Source organism: Engystomops pustulosus, chromosome 1 (genome assembly GCF_040894005.1).
Source record: "Engystomops pustulosus chromosome 1, aEngPut4.maternal, whole genome shotgun sequence".
NCBI classification, from domain to species: domain Eukaryota; kingdom Metazoa; phylum Chordata; class Amphibia; order Anura; family Leptodactylidae; genus Engystomops; species Engystomops pustulosus.
This window is the reverse complement of record NC_092411.1, coordinates 76,620,653-76,636,222: the sequence shown is the minus strand read 5'-3', so window position 1 is coordinate 76,636,222 and position 15,570 is coordinate 76,620,653. Positions and strand designations below refer to the sequence as shown.

Below are 15,570 nucleotides of genomic sequence, written 5' to 3'. Positions count from 1 at the left end.
ATATACCTGCTACTTTCTGGGGTTGATTGATGGAAACACTGATCCCGGCTACTGTAACCGGCAGAGTAGTGACTGCACCAGATGAGACAACAGCAGATACAACTGGTGGCTTGGCCAAAGCAACTTGTGCCGTTTGCCCTGACTGAGCTTGGATCTGTCCTTGAGCCTGCAGCTAAGGATTAAAGGGGTTTTACATTTAATCGTACGGAATAAAAATAAATGTTTTCATATTATATCAAGTTCACTTTTTCTCTTACCAGGCGTAGGTTTGTCACAGTAGTCCCAGCAAGAACAGCTCCAGCACGTGAAGCAGTCACAGTTGCCAGCTGCTGCGTTTGCTGTGGTTGAACCTGTACTTGTGCTGTAGTGCCAGCTAGCGTGCCTGTCTGCTGTGGAAGCTGGAGCTTCTGTTTCTGAAGCTTCAGGAGCTGCTCCTGCAGCAGAGAAATTAGAAAATAAGTTTATACAATCATTACGTTATATTAAGTTTAGCATTTAGACTATGCCCCTTTTCATTGTGTGGGTCTACTGGAGTCAATGCATTTAGCAGTAGTCTGGCAAAACTAAGAGAAGTGTAGCATTACTTCAATCTTGAAATAAGAGACATAGCTCTAACATCTAAGCTAATAATAGTGCTGATTATTGTAGCCATGGCATACCCTTTTAATAAGCATATTTTTTTTTTCTATTTGAAAATACAAAGACTTAAACTGCACAGTATAAATTCTTTCTCTGCATTAACGTCAAACCGAGATACTGTAGGGCAATGAATGGTTACAGAAATTATACAGATCAAATTAAAATGTGAAAACAAGACATGCAATCTAGAACCAAAAAGGTAAGCAATGTTTTGCAGGTCTGTACAGTACAGTCTACAATCTGCCTTTTTCCAAGTTACATTGTGACCAAATTATTCTTTCTCAAAGCAGACCTCTGAGCGGCTCACCTGAGAGATTTTGGTAACAGCCTTTATTTGCCCTGGAGATGCCTGGGCCTGGATTTGGGAAACCTGGACTTGCTGTGCGGCTTGTTGTTGTCGAAGCAGCTGGAATTGTGCAGGAGTGATTGTTTTGCCCGCCAGCTGAACCCCAGCAGTAGTGGCTAATACGTACAAGAAGATGGGAGATAAAGAGCATTTAGGGATGTGAATATGACCATACAATGTAAAAACAAAAACCATAAAAATAGATGATAGAAGGTGATGCTTACCTGTCGTCACCTGGGTGACAATGGCTCTTGCTTGTGTTTGTACTGGGGTTAGGTTAGTAGAGACAACTGTTCCTGCAGTCACAGCCCGTACACCGGGACTAGTAGCTATTGTCACCATCTCTGTCGGTGCTGTTGCGTTTGTTGCTGCTCTTTGCTGAACCACTTGACCCGTCGCCCCTGTTGCCTGAAATTGTTTTGGAGACAAATCACAAAACTTACTTGAAAACCTTAACATTTAACTGGCACACTCATGGAAATTGTTATGACGCGGCTGCACGCTCTATACTCTACTGTTTTTATTGAATTCTTTTTACTATATAATAAACAAATCATACAACTTGAGTACAGTAATTGAATATGAAATAAAACATTATGCATAAAACTCAACACAAGAATTTTCTTTTTATAACCTGTTGATAGACGGTCAATGAAAACTAAACCTTCAGTATAGTTACTGTACTCGCCATGTATCAGGTTTTTAGAAAACAACCTCCTTTTCAGCTACTTGTATGAGTGACCAATTAACCCCTTCCCGCCGATGCCCTTTTCGCTTTTGCGCTTTCATTTTTCACTCCCCACCTTCAAAAATCTATAACTTTTATTTTTACATGTACAGAGCAGTGTTAGGGTAATTTTGAATAACACTTCAAAATGGTGGTATTGAATATTCCATGCCGTGTGATGGGAAGCGAAAAAAAAAAAAAACCAAATGCAGTGAAATTGATAATAAAACCGCATTTGCAGCGTATTCTTGTGGGCTTGGATTTTACGGATTTCACTATACGCCCCAAATGATATGTCTACTTTATTCTTTCTGTCGATACGATTACAGTGATACCAAATAAAAAAATTAAAACTACCTGTACAAAAACATTTTTGGATTTTGCCATCTTCTGGCGCTAATAACTTTATTATCACTTTTTATAAAATTTTTGATATTTTAAAATGGCAAAAAAGTGCCATTTTCGACTTTGGACCCTATTTTCCGTTACGGGGTTAAACGCAGTGAAAAACAGTTATAATATTTTCATAGATCAGGGATTTTCAGACGCGGCGATAGCTAATGTGTTTATGATTTTTACTGTTTATTTATATTCATATCAGTTCTTGGGAAAGGGAGGGGATTTGAATTTTAGGTTTTTTATAAAAAAAAAATGTCACTATTTTTCAGACTCCCTAGGGTACTTTAACCTAGGTTGTTTGATCGATCCTATCATATACTGCCACACTACAGTGTGGCAGTATATGGGGATTTTGCTCCTCATTCATTACAATGTGCCATCAGCACATTGTAATGAAGGGGTTAAAAACGAGACAGCATCAGGACTTCAGAAGACCCGAGGCTGTCATAGCGCCGCTCCCCAATGACGTCAGGGGGAGCGACGATCCTTGGCAAGATGGCAGCGCCCATGTTCCACCATCTTTTTGAAGCCGCCGGTAATTTTGCAAAGAGGTGGTCAGTTAGAGAGAAAGATTTAAAAAAAAAAAAACAAACAAACAAAAAAACAATTGTGAATGTTATTCTAGCAGCTAAATTTAAATTCCAAAGAATTTGATGTGTATGAACCTGGAATAATTATGTATCTACAGGCCTCCCAAATTCTGGTTTACAGGTCATTATCAACTATAGTCAAGAAAACATTACTTACCGAGACTGTTCCAGTTACAACTGGAGATACTAATCGCTTATTTATGGGCTGGAAGGTAGCAGGAGAGACACCTGCAACTCCTGACACTGTGTTTACAAGCACATTGGCAGTAACAGTTCCTGGAGAAAACATAAAAACATTAGAACTTCCAAACAGTATCCTATATTTTATGACATTATTAGTGTATTTCAAATATTTCTGTATGGCTAAGACCCTTATCCGCTCTGTAATAGGTAATGCAACCCCAGTAACCCGTGCTGCACTCCTTCTAGGGCAGTGGTGGCGAACCTATGGCACGGGTGCCAAAGGTGGCACTCAGAGCCCTTTCTTTGGGAACTCAGGCCATCGCCCAATTTCACCAAACAGGACAAAATCCACCAAATCTTTCTGCAGTCTCAAGCAACCTAAGGGATGCTGCACGCAGAGCTATTTTAAAGCGACAATTCATTGGCGGTTTGAAACTGCGGGAAAACTGAGAAGGTGTTGACAGAGATGCATTGTCTTTGGAGGTCCTCCTGCTGGACCCATCATTCTTCCTGGAGAGCAGCTACAATGATGGTCTGAACTTATTTGCCCACCTTATTTCAACTCTATTGGTGGCCTTAGGAGATCCAACACAATTGAATGATGTTGAAGAACTGGCAGCAATAAGTTAATTGCCATGTTGGCACTTCCTGGTAAATAAGTAGATTTTAGTTGTAGTTTGGGCACTTGGTCTCTGAAAGGTTTGCCATCACTGTTCTAGGGGATAAACCAGCAAGGGTCAAAAATAAAGTGCATCGATTCACTCAGTTTATATTGGTCGCAACTAGAATCCTAAAGCTGCAAAATGGAAAACATCGGATCTGTCATTTACAGTGGTGAAAAACAGAGTTAACCTATTGATGTTGTTCGACAGGATAGAGGCAACCAGGGCAGACACACTTCCTGTATTTGAAGGTATTTGGAACCCATGGATCACTGCACAGGGTTCACCTACCCTTGAGAGGGCTCCAACTTTGTACCCTTAAGGACATTGATACATTACACACGGCTCATTGTTATGTATGCTTGTTATCATTCTCACCTTTAGTGACCACCTATACTGCCTAACCCAACCCTCTCCAGCCCTTTTCCTTCCCTCTCCCTTTTCCCCCATTCATTTGTTCAATACAGTAGCTGATTATGCATCACTTTGAAATCATGAGATCCCCCTTTTATAAAAAGTTTAGACCATTTTCAGGCAGCTTTCCAACTCGCCTGAAAAAGGGGCATGTTCTCAGTAACGGAGGGGCGTGACTGGACAGAAAATCCCATACTGTGTTGCAGCAAACTAGACCAACCAATAGGTGGTGTCAAGTACGACTCGCCATCCAGCATCAGACACAGAAATTAATTTGGTGCAGCAGAGAACTGTCTAGTTCTACTCTGCACTTGTTGAATTAAGATCTAGAGATGTACACATTAATACTTCTCCCCCAAATGTGCTTTGTCTGGAAGTTTAACACTGGTGTTTGTATTTTGGTACTTCTATAAATGGCACCAAAGTTTTAAGTTAAAGCGGTTATCTACTTAAGGCCTCATGCACACAACTATTATGGGGGCTGTGATCGGAGCGCAAAATTGTTGGCCAAATTATGGCCCCCATAGATGTCCATGGCCCCGGGTCACAGTGCAGTGAGCACTCTGTGCCATTAAGTAGCCGGCCAGCCACACAGCTTGCTATGGAGGAGGGGGAAAAGCGGTGTATGAGACCTCAAGAAGATAATTGATATTGTTTGTATAATAAAAAGTTGTACAATTTTCCAATATACTTTCTGTATCAATTTCTCAGTTTTCTTATATCTCTGCAATTATTCAACAAGAAGCTTCACCGTTTACATCCTGTGGATAAACAGGAGGTAAATAATAAAGCTTCCTGCTGAATAACAGCAAGCAGAGATCTAGAAATCTGTGAGGAATTGATACAGAAAGTATATTGGAAAATTGTATAACTTTTCATTACCCAAACAATATCAATAATTTGCTGGAAGTGGACAACCATTTAAATCTAAGGATATGTCAAGATGGAAGATTTTGAAACAGAAAACACCATGATAAAATCCCCCTATATTTTGCCTCATATGGATTTCAGTGACTGGCACTAACTCCCACTGATGAATGCAGGAATATTTTTCCATGGCAGAATCCAGTTAAAGAAGGGTCTAGATGCCTTTTTACACCTAAATAACATTGATTGTTATGTTATATAGAATTGTTTCCACTAAATCCTTTCCTCATCCAATCCCTACCCATTCCTTGGTTGAACTTGATGGATAAGTGTCTTTTTTCAACCGTATAAACTATGAAACTATGAAGTGTATCACTATATGTGTGTCAGAAAAACAACTCTGTTTTTCTGATGCAGATTTTAATATCGCTACCAAGCTCTGCTAGGGTAGTTCTTTTTTGTTTTTTTATATAAAAAAAAAAAAAAAAATGTTTACTCTCACCAGAGGTAATGGTGGTTCCAGGTACAGCAGCCTTTATGGTGCCAGTCTGTAACACAGAAAGAAACAATCTAGGTTATACCATTGTAAAGTATTCTTTCATTATAACAAAAGTGGAAACTGACAAAGCTATTTGATAAGTCCAAAACTTTGGTCTGCAAGTTTAACCCCTTAAGGACGCAAAACAATATAAATCTCCCTCATTAGCAGGCCATTGCCGCATGAGGACAATTTATATCGTCTTAGGGATTGTGCTGGCACTGCCAGTGTGCCAGCGCGATCTGCAGCTGGAGACCGGCAGTTACATACAGAATGGTCCCTGCCCGACATGAAGATCGCTCCGTGCCGGGCAGTTTAAAGGAAACCTACCACTTCTGAAGGTAGGTATGAGATGTAAACACCGGGCACCAGCTCAGGGTGAGCTGGTGCCGGAGCTTACCTTAGCTAGTGTTTTAAACCGCTGTATCGCGGTTTAAACACATATTGATTTACAGCCCCGAGGTAGCTTCGGCGCTGCGCGTGGTCGTGCGTGCGTGACGCCCCCGGCACTCCCTATGGAGGCGCGCGCAGCGCGGAAGCTACCTCAGGGCTGTAATTCAAAATGTGTTTAAACTGCGATATAGCGGTTTAAAACACTAGCTAAGGTAAGCTCCGACACCAGCTCACCCTGAGCTGGTGCCCGGTGTTTACATCTCATACCTACCTTCAGAAGTGGTAGGTTTCCTTTAACTCCTTAACTACCGAAATTGAGTATGAACGCGGCAGCTAAGGCGAGAGACAAAGGGAACAGGGTTCCCTCTGTCACTCTCCCAGCGCCCCACAGCGCGAGGGGGGGGGTGTTTTGGAATTTTGCCATGGCAGCTGGAGGTCTAACATAGATCCCCGTGTCTGCCATGTACGGTGGCCTATAAGATCCAGTGCAATTAATATTTGTTATTCGTGGCCTCCTTCCGACTAAAAGAAACATTTAGTATTATGCTAATCATAATGCTTCTGGGGGTGTTACCAGAGCTCCTCCTTACTGTAGCTTCACAGGATGTCTCTCTCTCCCACAGAGCCCCCCCCCCCCTCTCCCTGCTCTGGTAATGCCCCCCATAAGTCCTTCAGGCTCATAACCAGAATTTGAAAACTTGCTTTCAGTAGGAAGGAGGCCATGGTGGACAAAAATAAATAAAAAAATCACCCCAGTAACCATGGCCTGCACCAAAACTTCTCTACTAAAAGTGCACGAATGGAGGATTAACCATTGTTACAAGGCCTCCTGTATATTTTAAATAAAATCAAAAACTATAAAATAGTAATTATATATGACCTAAGCTACACATCTCTTCAAATTATAAAGTGAATTGGTCCTTACGAGAAGCGCTGGAGTAGTTATGGAAGTCGTGCCTGTGTTGGGACCCTTGGCTGCCGGTTGCTGCTGAATGACAACTTGTGCCTGCGTCACTGCAGGAGCTTGCGCTTGGACCGCTGCAGGTTGTGCAGGTGCTGGCTGAGTTACTTGTCCATTTTGTTGTGGCTGCTGTTGTAATGTGCCAGATTGTTGCTGTGCACGAACCTGTTCCAAAGCCTTTTTTTAAAAAAAAACAAAGAATTAGTTTTTATTACTTTGCTATCAGGAGAAAGAACAGTAAAGTGTCAGGTAAAGGTTGCTGATCAAACACCATACCTTCTTTTCTTTAGCAATGCGGTCTGCACGCAGTGACGCCACTTGGGTTGGTTGCATGGGCTTATCATAACTAATGCCACTTGAGAGAAATAAAAACACATTTCATTACCGAGGGGAAAAAAAAATCTTCTGACAAGTTTTGTTCATACTCATGCAACTTAAAATAATAAAAAGTAAAAGGTTACTTGAGAAGATTTAGAATAGGTTTATCAATTTACCTCTCTGCTAGTACAGATGCATGCTTGGGATTTTTCTGGAAAGGATTCATGCCCAGTCTAAAACAAACAAAAAGCCAAAAAAAGAATTATTTTACTAATCATATGTTGACTGTTTTACAGGGTTTCCGACTCCAGCAAAACGGAAAGACTAAATATTTATGAATAAAGTTGGAATTTGGCCTCTTAAAAGGGAACCTGCAAATTTCCCCAATAACAGGTTCCCATAGCACCATGCCAACTATTGCTCACACTGTTTTTAGATTTAAAAAAACTGTATACATGAGGTGTGTGTTATTCATCGGAGCCACTGTATGACTCACGTCTCCAGGATCTCCCTCATTCCCCGCCAGACATCACCAGCTGCTCAGCCAAAGGGGAGGAGAATGAGAGAGATGCAGGAAACATAGGACAAGTCATACTGTAACTTGAACGAACACACACCTCATGTGACTTGCTGCTATCTGGCAGGGTGTCAGGTAGACTTACCAAGTTCATATTCTGGGGATAGGAAGTATGTAATTTTTTTTAGCCAAAAGGCTTGATTAGTGCCATGGGAAGCAGTCATTAGGTTTATTATTGAAAATTTGGTGACGGCTTTTCTTTAAGAAAAACGCGCACAAAGCGATGTTCCAAATACAGCAATTTAAAAAAAAAAAAAAAAAAAGGGTAAATTATTAATGGCTATGAACACCACTGTGCATGTCATAATTACATAAGTTCCTGTACAAAAAAAAGTTATTTCTATCAAGTCTATTAACCCTTTAAGTGTTTTACATGGTTTAAAACAATATGGACCTGCGATTTAGGCCAAAACTGACAGTTTCATAATGAATAAAATGATGAAATGCTCAGCAACGCTTGATGCCCAATTTCTTCCGAGTGTACCGACACCACATATGGTGGTAAACTCCTGTAGGTGCACATGGACGGACATAGAATGAAAGCAGCGCCATTCACAGCAGATTTGTATTGTCACATTGGACATACTTACACGCCGTGGTAATGCTTGACCACGGAGTGTAAGGGGTTAAACACCCGGGATCACAGTTGTTTTTCGATCCCGGGTGTTCGTGCCAGGTCTGGGGTGTGACATCACAGCCCGACACCAGCACAAGTGAGACCCGGTGTCCCAAAATCTTCTTCTGACACGCTGCCGTAGAAAGGCAGCGGTAAAAAGGCGATAGGGCGGTCATTATGGGATTAACAGACACCAACTTTTTTTTTTCCATGAAATCAGATGTGTAAACCTGTTGCTACTGCTCCTTATATGATACTCACAGAGGTTTAATGGGTGCACTTCTCTTTCCAGCAGTCATCTTCATCAACTCAAAACGTGTTGTATATAACTGGCTATGCGTTGATCCTTCATCTTGTGCATAAATCTGGCTGGTCCTTAAAGGTTTATTCTTGATAGAATATAAAAATGCTATTAAAACAAACATCACTTCAAAACAGCCTATCTAGAAGTGTAAAATCTACAGCAAAGTTAGACTACATCTCCGTGACAACAGAGCAACAAGCAGAACATTTGGAAAACAAGTCCACAGTATATAAACAAAACGTTTTTTATAATAATGTATGTATTAAATCATTTAAGCAATGCTGTCAAGCCAAAGAAAACGCATATACGAGACATACCTTAAATATGTTTTCTGACTTCTTCTTAGGACTAGCCTCATACAGTAGCTGCAAGAAAGTTTAGAAGGGACCAAGATTGTAATTCACATTCTCCCAATCTACTTTTAAAACAACTAGCATTTTTAAACACTGTTTCAATAGCATATTTTAAAATTGTCATGACACTGCGAACAATGTACTACAATGGAAAGAATATATATGAAGACACATAAATCTGTCATATGCTCAGAATGACAGATAAGACTGAGAAATTTAGGAAACATGGCATTTTGTTCCCTATTAAATTCTATCACAACTGCTCCAACTAGTGGGAACCACAATATAGTAGTAGTGTTGTCAGTAATCCACATGTAACTTACTTTGCCTTCCTCTCGTGGTATGATAACATTCTCATAACGGCTGCGGCACTGCTTGGATGAACGATAAATTCGGCTGCAAGAGTTGACAACATCGCTCACTAGATCCCAGTTGGGGGTATGTGCTGGTGACACAACTGAAAGGTTGAGAGGGAGTTCCAAGAGTTGTTTCACCGTCTGCAAGGTAAGCAACAGAAGATACAAGCATTAATGATAAGTATTAAGAAAGGTCTGTGGATTTTACTGGAACTAAGAGAAACTGTACAACTCATTTCTGAAGCAAATGTATTGTGCCATGTGATTCAACCTTAAAAATAACAGGTCGTTGCTGTAGCAGTATGAATATAAATTTTCTATTTTAAAAGGACATCAACAAGGATGAAAGACTTATCTGAATGAGCCCGACGGGCTTCAGGCCCCATTAAAACCTATGGAGCCTGGAGTTTTTCTGGTTCATTTGCATATGGTCCTTCATCCTGGTGGTAAATGCCCTTTAAGTAACCTATAGTATATTTTTATATTGGGATCCATGACTCTACTCCAATAATATAAAACCAAAAGCATAGAGAAGACATGCTCATCATAATTTGTATCTATGCGCTTATCCGCTTGAGCATGTGAAAGAGGCAATACTATGGTAACATGTTTAAAAGCCGTGATAAAGATAACACTATAAAACACAAAGATCTACCTGCAGTAAAGCCCAGTCCTCACTTATCAGCCATTCCGGATTGTCAGGCCCAGTTTCCATGACTGGTTTTATTAAAGTCGGCAGAGGTTTGGCAAACTGTGTTTGTTGCTTTAGCAGAATATTCTTCTTCTGCTCCTTGCCTTCTTTGCGCACTTTCAGTGGGTTTGGAGCAGCTCTATCAAACAATGAACGTGGAGGAACAACAGCTTCTCCATGACGCATTTTTTTTTTCCTACCAGCAGCTTTAATTTTTGTAAAACAAAACAAAAATATACATAACCATGTTGGAAATATCAATACCAGGGCCTATGAGTAAAAGAAGAACAATTCCCAATGCACTGACAATAACTAATACTCACAAGAAGGATCGGTTTTGTGTCTTTTACGCTCTTTCCTTACATATACTGGAGGCAACTTAGATTCTGGGACTAGGTTGGTATCATACATCAGGCACATCACAGAATCAATATAAATGTCATTCTCATCTTGAGGAGGAGTGGGTGGTGTCCAGATCTGTTAAAAATTAACAGGTAGGTGAGCATTGATTAAAGAAATGCAATTCTTGTACAATAGAGGTGAAGGCTTGGCAATTTTTACAATAAGTTAACTCAAAAAGCTTAGACAGCCTCATGCCCGAAAATTTCTGGGTATCCAATTTTTTTTTTTAAAGATATTTATTGTGTACATAAATTGGGAGATTGCATATCAAACATTTCAATCATATACAATATGGTCGTGTATAGTTTTCTTCTACCCGACTTCGTTCTGTGGTTAAAGGCTTACAGGATTAAAACAACAACAGAGCCACAACATGCGTCCCCGTAAGAGTGGTTTCTCGGCCCCAGTGGCCGTAAAAGTCCTGTGGTAGAATCCTGAATAGTAGCTGGTTTAGGTTGATAGTACACAACAAAAACCTAATAGAAACAACGGGAGGGGAAAATTGGGAGGGTATAGGGGGGAGGAGGCCAGGATTTCCAGCACCCCAAATTTCTTTTTGTCAAATGCTTTCACCTTTCATCACTTGCAGAAATAAACCACCATTTCTGGCATTCCTACTTTTACATGTATAATTTTCACCATGTGGCATATATAAAGGTACCTTATTTTGACAATTTAGTAGAATAAAAGCATAAACCCAATATACATAGCACTTTGTAATAAAAAATAATGGGTTTCAGTGTTGCTATATTTATAATAATTATTACCATATCAATTACTTGGTGTCCAAGGTCTCAGCTTGCAGACATTTTCATGAGATCCCTCATTACTTATTTCCCCCTTGTATAAAACTATCCTAATCATGTTGTGATCACACAGCTTTAAAATATGTACAAGTTATTTGCTCCAAATAATAATAACTTTTAAATATAATAATAATATTTAAATAAATCATTAAAAGTCATTTAGGATTTCTACAAGATTTTGTTAAAACAAACATCTCACCGGCATAATTTCCGCCTCTCCCTCTGCTCCATCATAAATAAAATCCTGTTAAACATAAAAAATATATATGACATTCATAATTCAAGACAAAAACTGAGCATTACAGTTGGCATATGGGGGATATAATTATTACTAGGAATTAGCATTTTGCTTTTATAAAGCATTATTGAAATCAAAATATATTAACCCTCCGATTCCGATGGCGTTTTAAGTTGGGATTGGTAACCAATTCATTGAAAGGGGTATTTCCACGAAGGCAAGATTCTTAAATATACTCCGGATAACAAAATAATAACACATAATTAGAGAATTAGAAGATGTGTTAACAAAAATACAGCATTTCACAGATATAATTCCATCCTGTCTCTATCAGTCCTGGAGTTTACAATTTTGGTTGTCCCTGGATAGGAACGTTACTATTCTGACTATGGTCTGATTCTTCTCATGAATAGCTTCTCCCCCTGCATTACAAGACCAGCTCTGACACAGGCACTTCCTGTCAGAAAGTAGCATCGTGCTGAGCCTTACTACACTAGCTACAGAAAGAAATGGTCTTTATTCTGGAGGGAGAGAAAAAGCAGAGCTGACTGTATACATGTTATAGGTGGGTTAGCAGGGTTGAAAGTGTCATTGTGTTTTATATCCATCTCATGGACCTCATCATCTCACATCTCTGATCTGTCTCATCTCTCTTTTTCAATATGTCAAATACTAGTAGAATGACCAGAAGCAAAATAAAACTGCAGAAAAACCCGAAACCCTGATATTGTAAGCATTGTCAGCACACAGGATCTCATAGGACAGAGGAATTGTGAAGTATCTGCTTAGGGAGTCCCCGTCTACACACTGGAATTTTAGAATGATCATCACAGAATTATAGGAGCCAAAACAGCAATAAAACTGAGAAAAAGTGAAGGGTTAAAAGGATCTTTTTTGTGTAAACATCACTAGTGGAAAACCCTTTAAAGGGCTTAACCTGGATATAAAGTAGATTGTTGTACACAAATATACAGCACAATTGTCTGCCAAAACCTCCACAGGTTTCAAGTCCCCCAGTTTGCGTAGTGTGAAAAATCCTTGTTGTCAACATGTTCAATTCTACACAACACATACAAGCTTTACTTGGCAGCACCTCAGCAACACTAGAAATTTGAATGGAGAGGCAGTTTGAACACTCCAAAAAAAAAGAGGAACTTGGGAACTCACCTGACACTAATCCCCATGCTCTAAATACGGAATATAGTTTTTCCGGACACAGTGCATACATAAACAATACTATATACACAAATATTTTATTACTTGAATTGAAGGTTGTAGTGTCACTTTATACTGAATTAGGTCCATCTTTTATAATGCTTACCATATTATAAGCATCTTCCCGTGTGTAAGTAAGCAGCTCTTCATTTTCATCAGCTTCCCACTCCATTCTCTCCTTTAGTTCGTTCAGGTGGTTCATGTCCCATTCTTTCCTGGCAACATTTAATTTCTCCTAGAAAATAAAAAAAAAATGGATTCTATGGTGAAGTTTGCCCATAGTCGGCCTTGCATGGCTTATAGTTATAGATATACCAAAAGTTCTGAAATATAATATATATACAGCAAGCTCAGATAGCTGGTCCCTCTCAATTAACTCCTCCATCCCAAAAAGCATACAAAATACAAATATTTACCTCGAGGTTTCCAGGTTGTACACCAACACTGTGAGCATGGAACAGTTCTAAGTACTGCAAGGCATATTTTTCAATGGGAGTTAGCTAGAAATAAGATACAAGATTACAAATAAGTGTTAATCTTACTGTTACCGTATTTTTCGGACTATAAGACGCACTGGACCATAAGACGCACCAAGGTTTTAGAGGAGGAAAAACAAGAAAAAATGTTTTTTTCCCCAAATAGTATGCTAAAATATTTAATAAAGTAACTGGGCGGTGCAGTGCAGCCATGTTTCTCTTTAGAGAGGGGCAGGGGCAAGCAGTGGTCACCCCCTCCTCCTCTCCTGGACACTGATGTCTATCTTTAGATAGAATTATGCTGGCACATAGTCGGGGGGGTCTCAAGAGTTACAGGGCTGTATAGGTATGAGTATATGTGACAATGGTCACAAGAGCTTACGATCTATGTGGAGGGGACACAGGAGATGACAGTGCTTGTACAATGGTCACAAAAGCTTACAATCTATGAGGAGGAGGGGGCACGTGAGATGACAGTGCTTGTACAATGGCCACAAGAGCTTACAGTCTATGAGGAGGAGGGGGACACATGAGATGACAGTGCTTGTACAATGGCCACAAGAGCTTACAATCTATGAGGAGGAGAGGACACAGGAGATGACAGTCTTTGTACAATGGTCACAAGAGCTTACAATCTATGAGGAGGAGGAGGACACAGGAGGTGACAGTGCTTGTACAATGGTCACAAGAGCTTACGATCTATGAGGAGGGGATACAGGAGATGACAGTGCTTGTACAATGGCCACAGGAGCTTACAATCTATGAGGAGGAGGACACAGGAGATGTCAGTGCTTGTACAATGGTCACAAGAGCTTACAATCTATGAGGAGGAGAGGATACAGGAGATGACAGTCCTTGTACAATGGCCACAAGAGCTTACAATCTATGAGGAGGAGAGGACACAGGAGATGACAGTCTTTGTACAATGGTCACAAGAGCTTACAATCTATGAGGAGGAGAGGACACAGGAGATGACAGTCCTTGTACAATGGCCACAAGAGCTTACAATCTATGAGGAGGAGGAGGACACAGGAGATGACAGTGCTTGTACAATGGCCATAAGAGCTTACAATCTATGGGGAGGGGACACAGGAGATGACAGTCCTTGTACAATGGTCACAAGAGCTTACAATCTATGAGGAGGATGAGGGTACACAGAAGGTGACAGTCCCTGTACAATGGCCACAAGAGCTTGGTCTGTGGGATAAAGTACTTTTACAAACCAGGCAACAAGGGGTTAAGAGTGTGAGAGCAGAGACCCGGGGGAAGGGAGCACTAACACTTATCTGATCCTGTGCTCCGGAGAGAAGTTACAGGTCAGACACATACAGGCTCCTCTTCACACACTCTGCCGCAGCCTTCTTCTTCTGTCTTCACTCTGAGCCTCCCGGGCTACTTACAAGCCCAGCGGGGATTGGCCAGAGTCAGTGCCTTTCTCCTCCCCCTCTCTTTCCACTGCTACGCTCCTGTATATATCGGTGCCTAGAGGACTGCAGAGCTGGCAGAGCACACGGGGTGCCATCCATTCCCTCCAGCAGTGGAGGGAGAGGAGGAGAGGAGCGCAGCGGCACTCACTGTGCATCCAGGTGCCCTCCTGCAGCTACATCCGGACTATAAGACGCACCACTGTTTTTTCCCCATTTTCTGGGGAAAAAAAGTGCGTCTTATAGTCCAGAAAATACGGTACTTATTACAAAAATGACACGGGGAGTCTTTCAAGACTTTTGGACATAAATCTTACTATTCCCTCTGTCAGCGTTCAGCAGTCTGAATCTACTAAGCTCCTCAGGCCTATATTTATTACATACAGCAGGCAAAGGCATTAACATCCAACGCTTTCTCTCCACTTAAAATGTCGTGTGGGGGTGGAATTCTGTGAAAAGGTGGCTTATTACATGCATTCTCTTCCATTTTTCTGGCATAGTAGATTCCCCACCAGAGTATAGGAAACACAATAACTAAACCTATGGAACAGGGATGATATAGTAGTCCACTTAGCATTAAAGCGTGAGGATACAGACCACCAGAAAGACCTAAAATATTAAAGGAAAATCTACAAGAAGATTATAGGACTGCTGCAGAACCTTTCAAACATAAAAACTACACAAAAGGCCTTGTCCTACCATGCTGCAGATCCTCTTTAGTGTACAGCCTAAGCTGCTGCAGAACCATTTTTTGCAGTAATAATTGAGAATATAGATATACTACTCATTTGAGTATAAAACACTCACCTGCTGCATAAGTTCAGATAATTCCTTCAGCTGGGAAGGTTCAGGACAATCCATACATTCAGATTCTCTGGAAGGGAAGACTCCGGCATTTGGATTTGGACCCTCTTGCTCAGAACACTCTGTAATCTCTTCTTCCTGTCCAAACTCAATTTTTCCCAGTGCCTGTAAATAGTACATATGAGTAAAACATGTACAAAACATAAAAGAACATCATACAGTGTATAATAATATTAAAAGTTTTTTTATTGCTTGAAGTATAATTCTGTAC

At 40.5% G+C, this 15,570-nt stretch overlaps 1 protein-coding gene across 5 annotated transcripts in view; it reads right to left on the bottom strand.

Annotated features, from left to right (window-relative positions):
- The window catches only part of LOC140124501 (E1A-binding protein p400-like), a 58,143-nt gene that overhangs the window by 5,121 nt on the left and 37,452 nt on the right, over positions 1–15,570 (bottom strand). For all 5 annotated transcript variants that reach the window (XM_072144421.1, XM_072144424.1, XM_072144425.1 and 2 more), the window contains 18 exons: positions 15,303–15,464; positions 13,012–13,095; positions 12,702–12,830; positions 11,342–11,386; positions 10,258–10,411; positions 9,899–10,140; positions 9,211–9,384; positions 8,852–8,899; positions 8,492–8,619; positions 7,214–7,270; positions 6,996–7,074; positions 6,684–6,896; positions 5,330–5,375; positions 2,859–2,977; positions 1,210–1,393; positions 947–1,101; positions 258–434; positions 7–172 (listed from right to left, as the gene is read on the bottom strand). In XM_072144421.1, the coding sequence (XP_072000522.1) occupies positions 7–172; positions 258–434; positions 947–1,101; positions 1,210–1,393; positions 2,859–2,977; positions 5,330–5,375; positions 6,684–6,896; positions 6,996–7,074; positions 7,214–7,270; positions 8,492–8,619; positions 8,852–8,899; positions 9,211–9,384; positions 9,899–10,140; positions 10,258–10,411; positions 11,342–11,386; positions 12,702–12,830; positions 13,012–13,095; positions 15,303–15,464 (2,362 nt within the window). The remainder of the gene's footprint in view (positions 1–6; positions 173–257; positions 435–946; positions 1,102–1,209; positions 1,394–2,858; positions 2,978–5,329; positions 5,376–6,683; positions 6,897–6,995; positions 7,075–7,213; positions 7,271–8,491; positions 8,620–8,851; positions 8,900–9,210; positions 9,385–9,898; positions 10,141–10,257; positions 10,412–11,341; positions 11,387–12,701; positions 12,831–13,011; positions 13,096–15,302; positions 15,465–15,570) is intronic.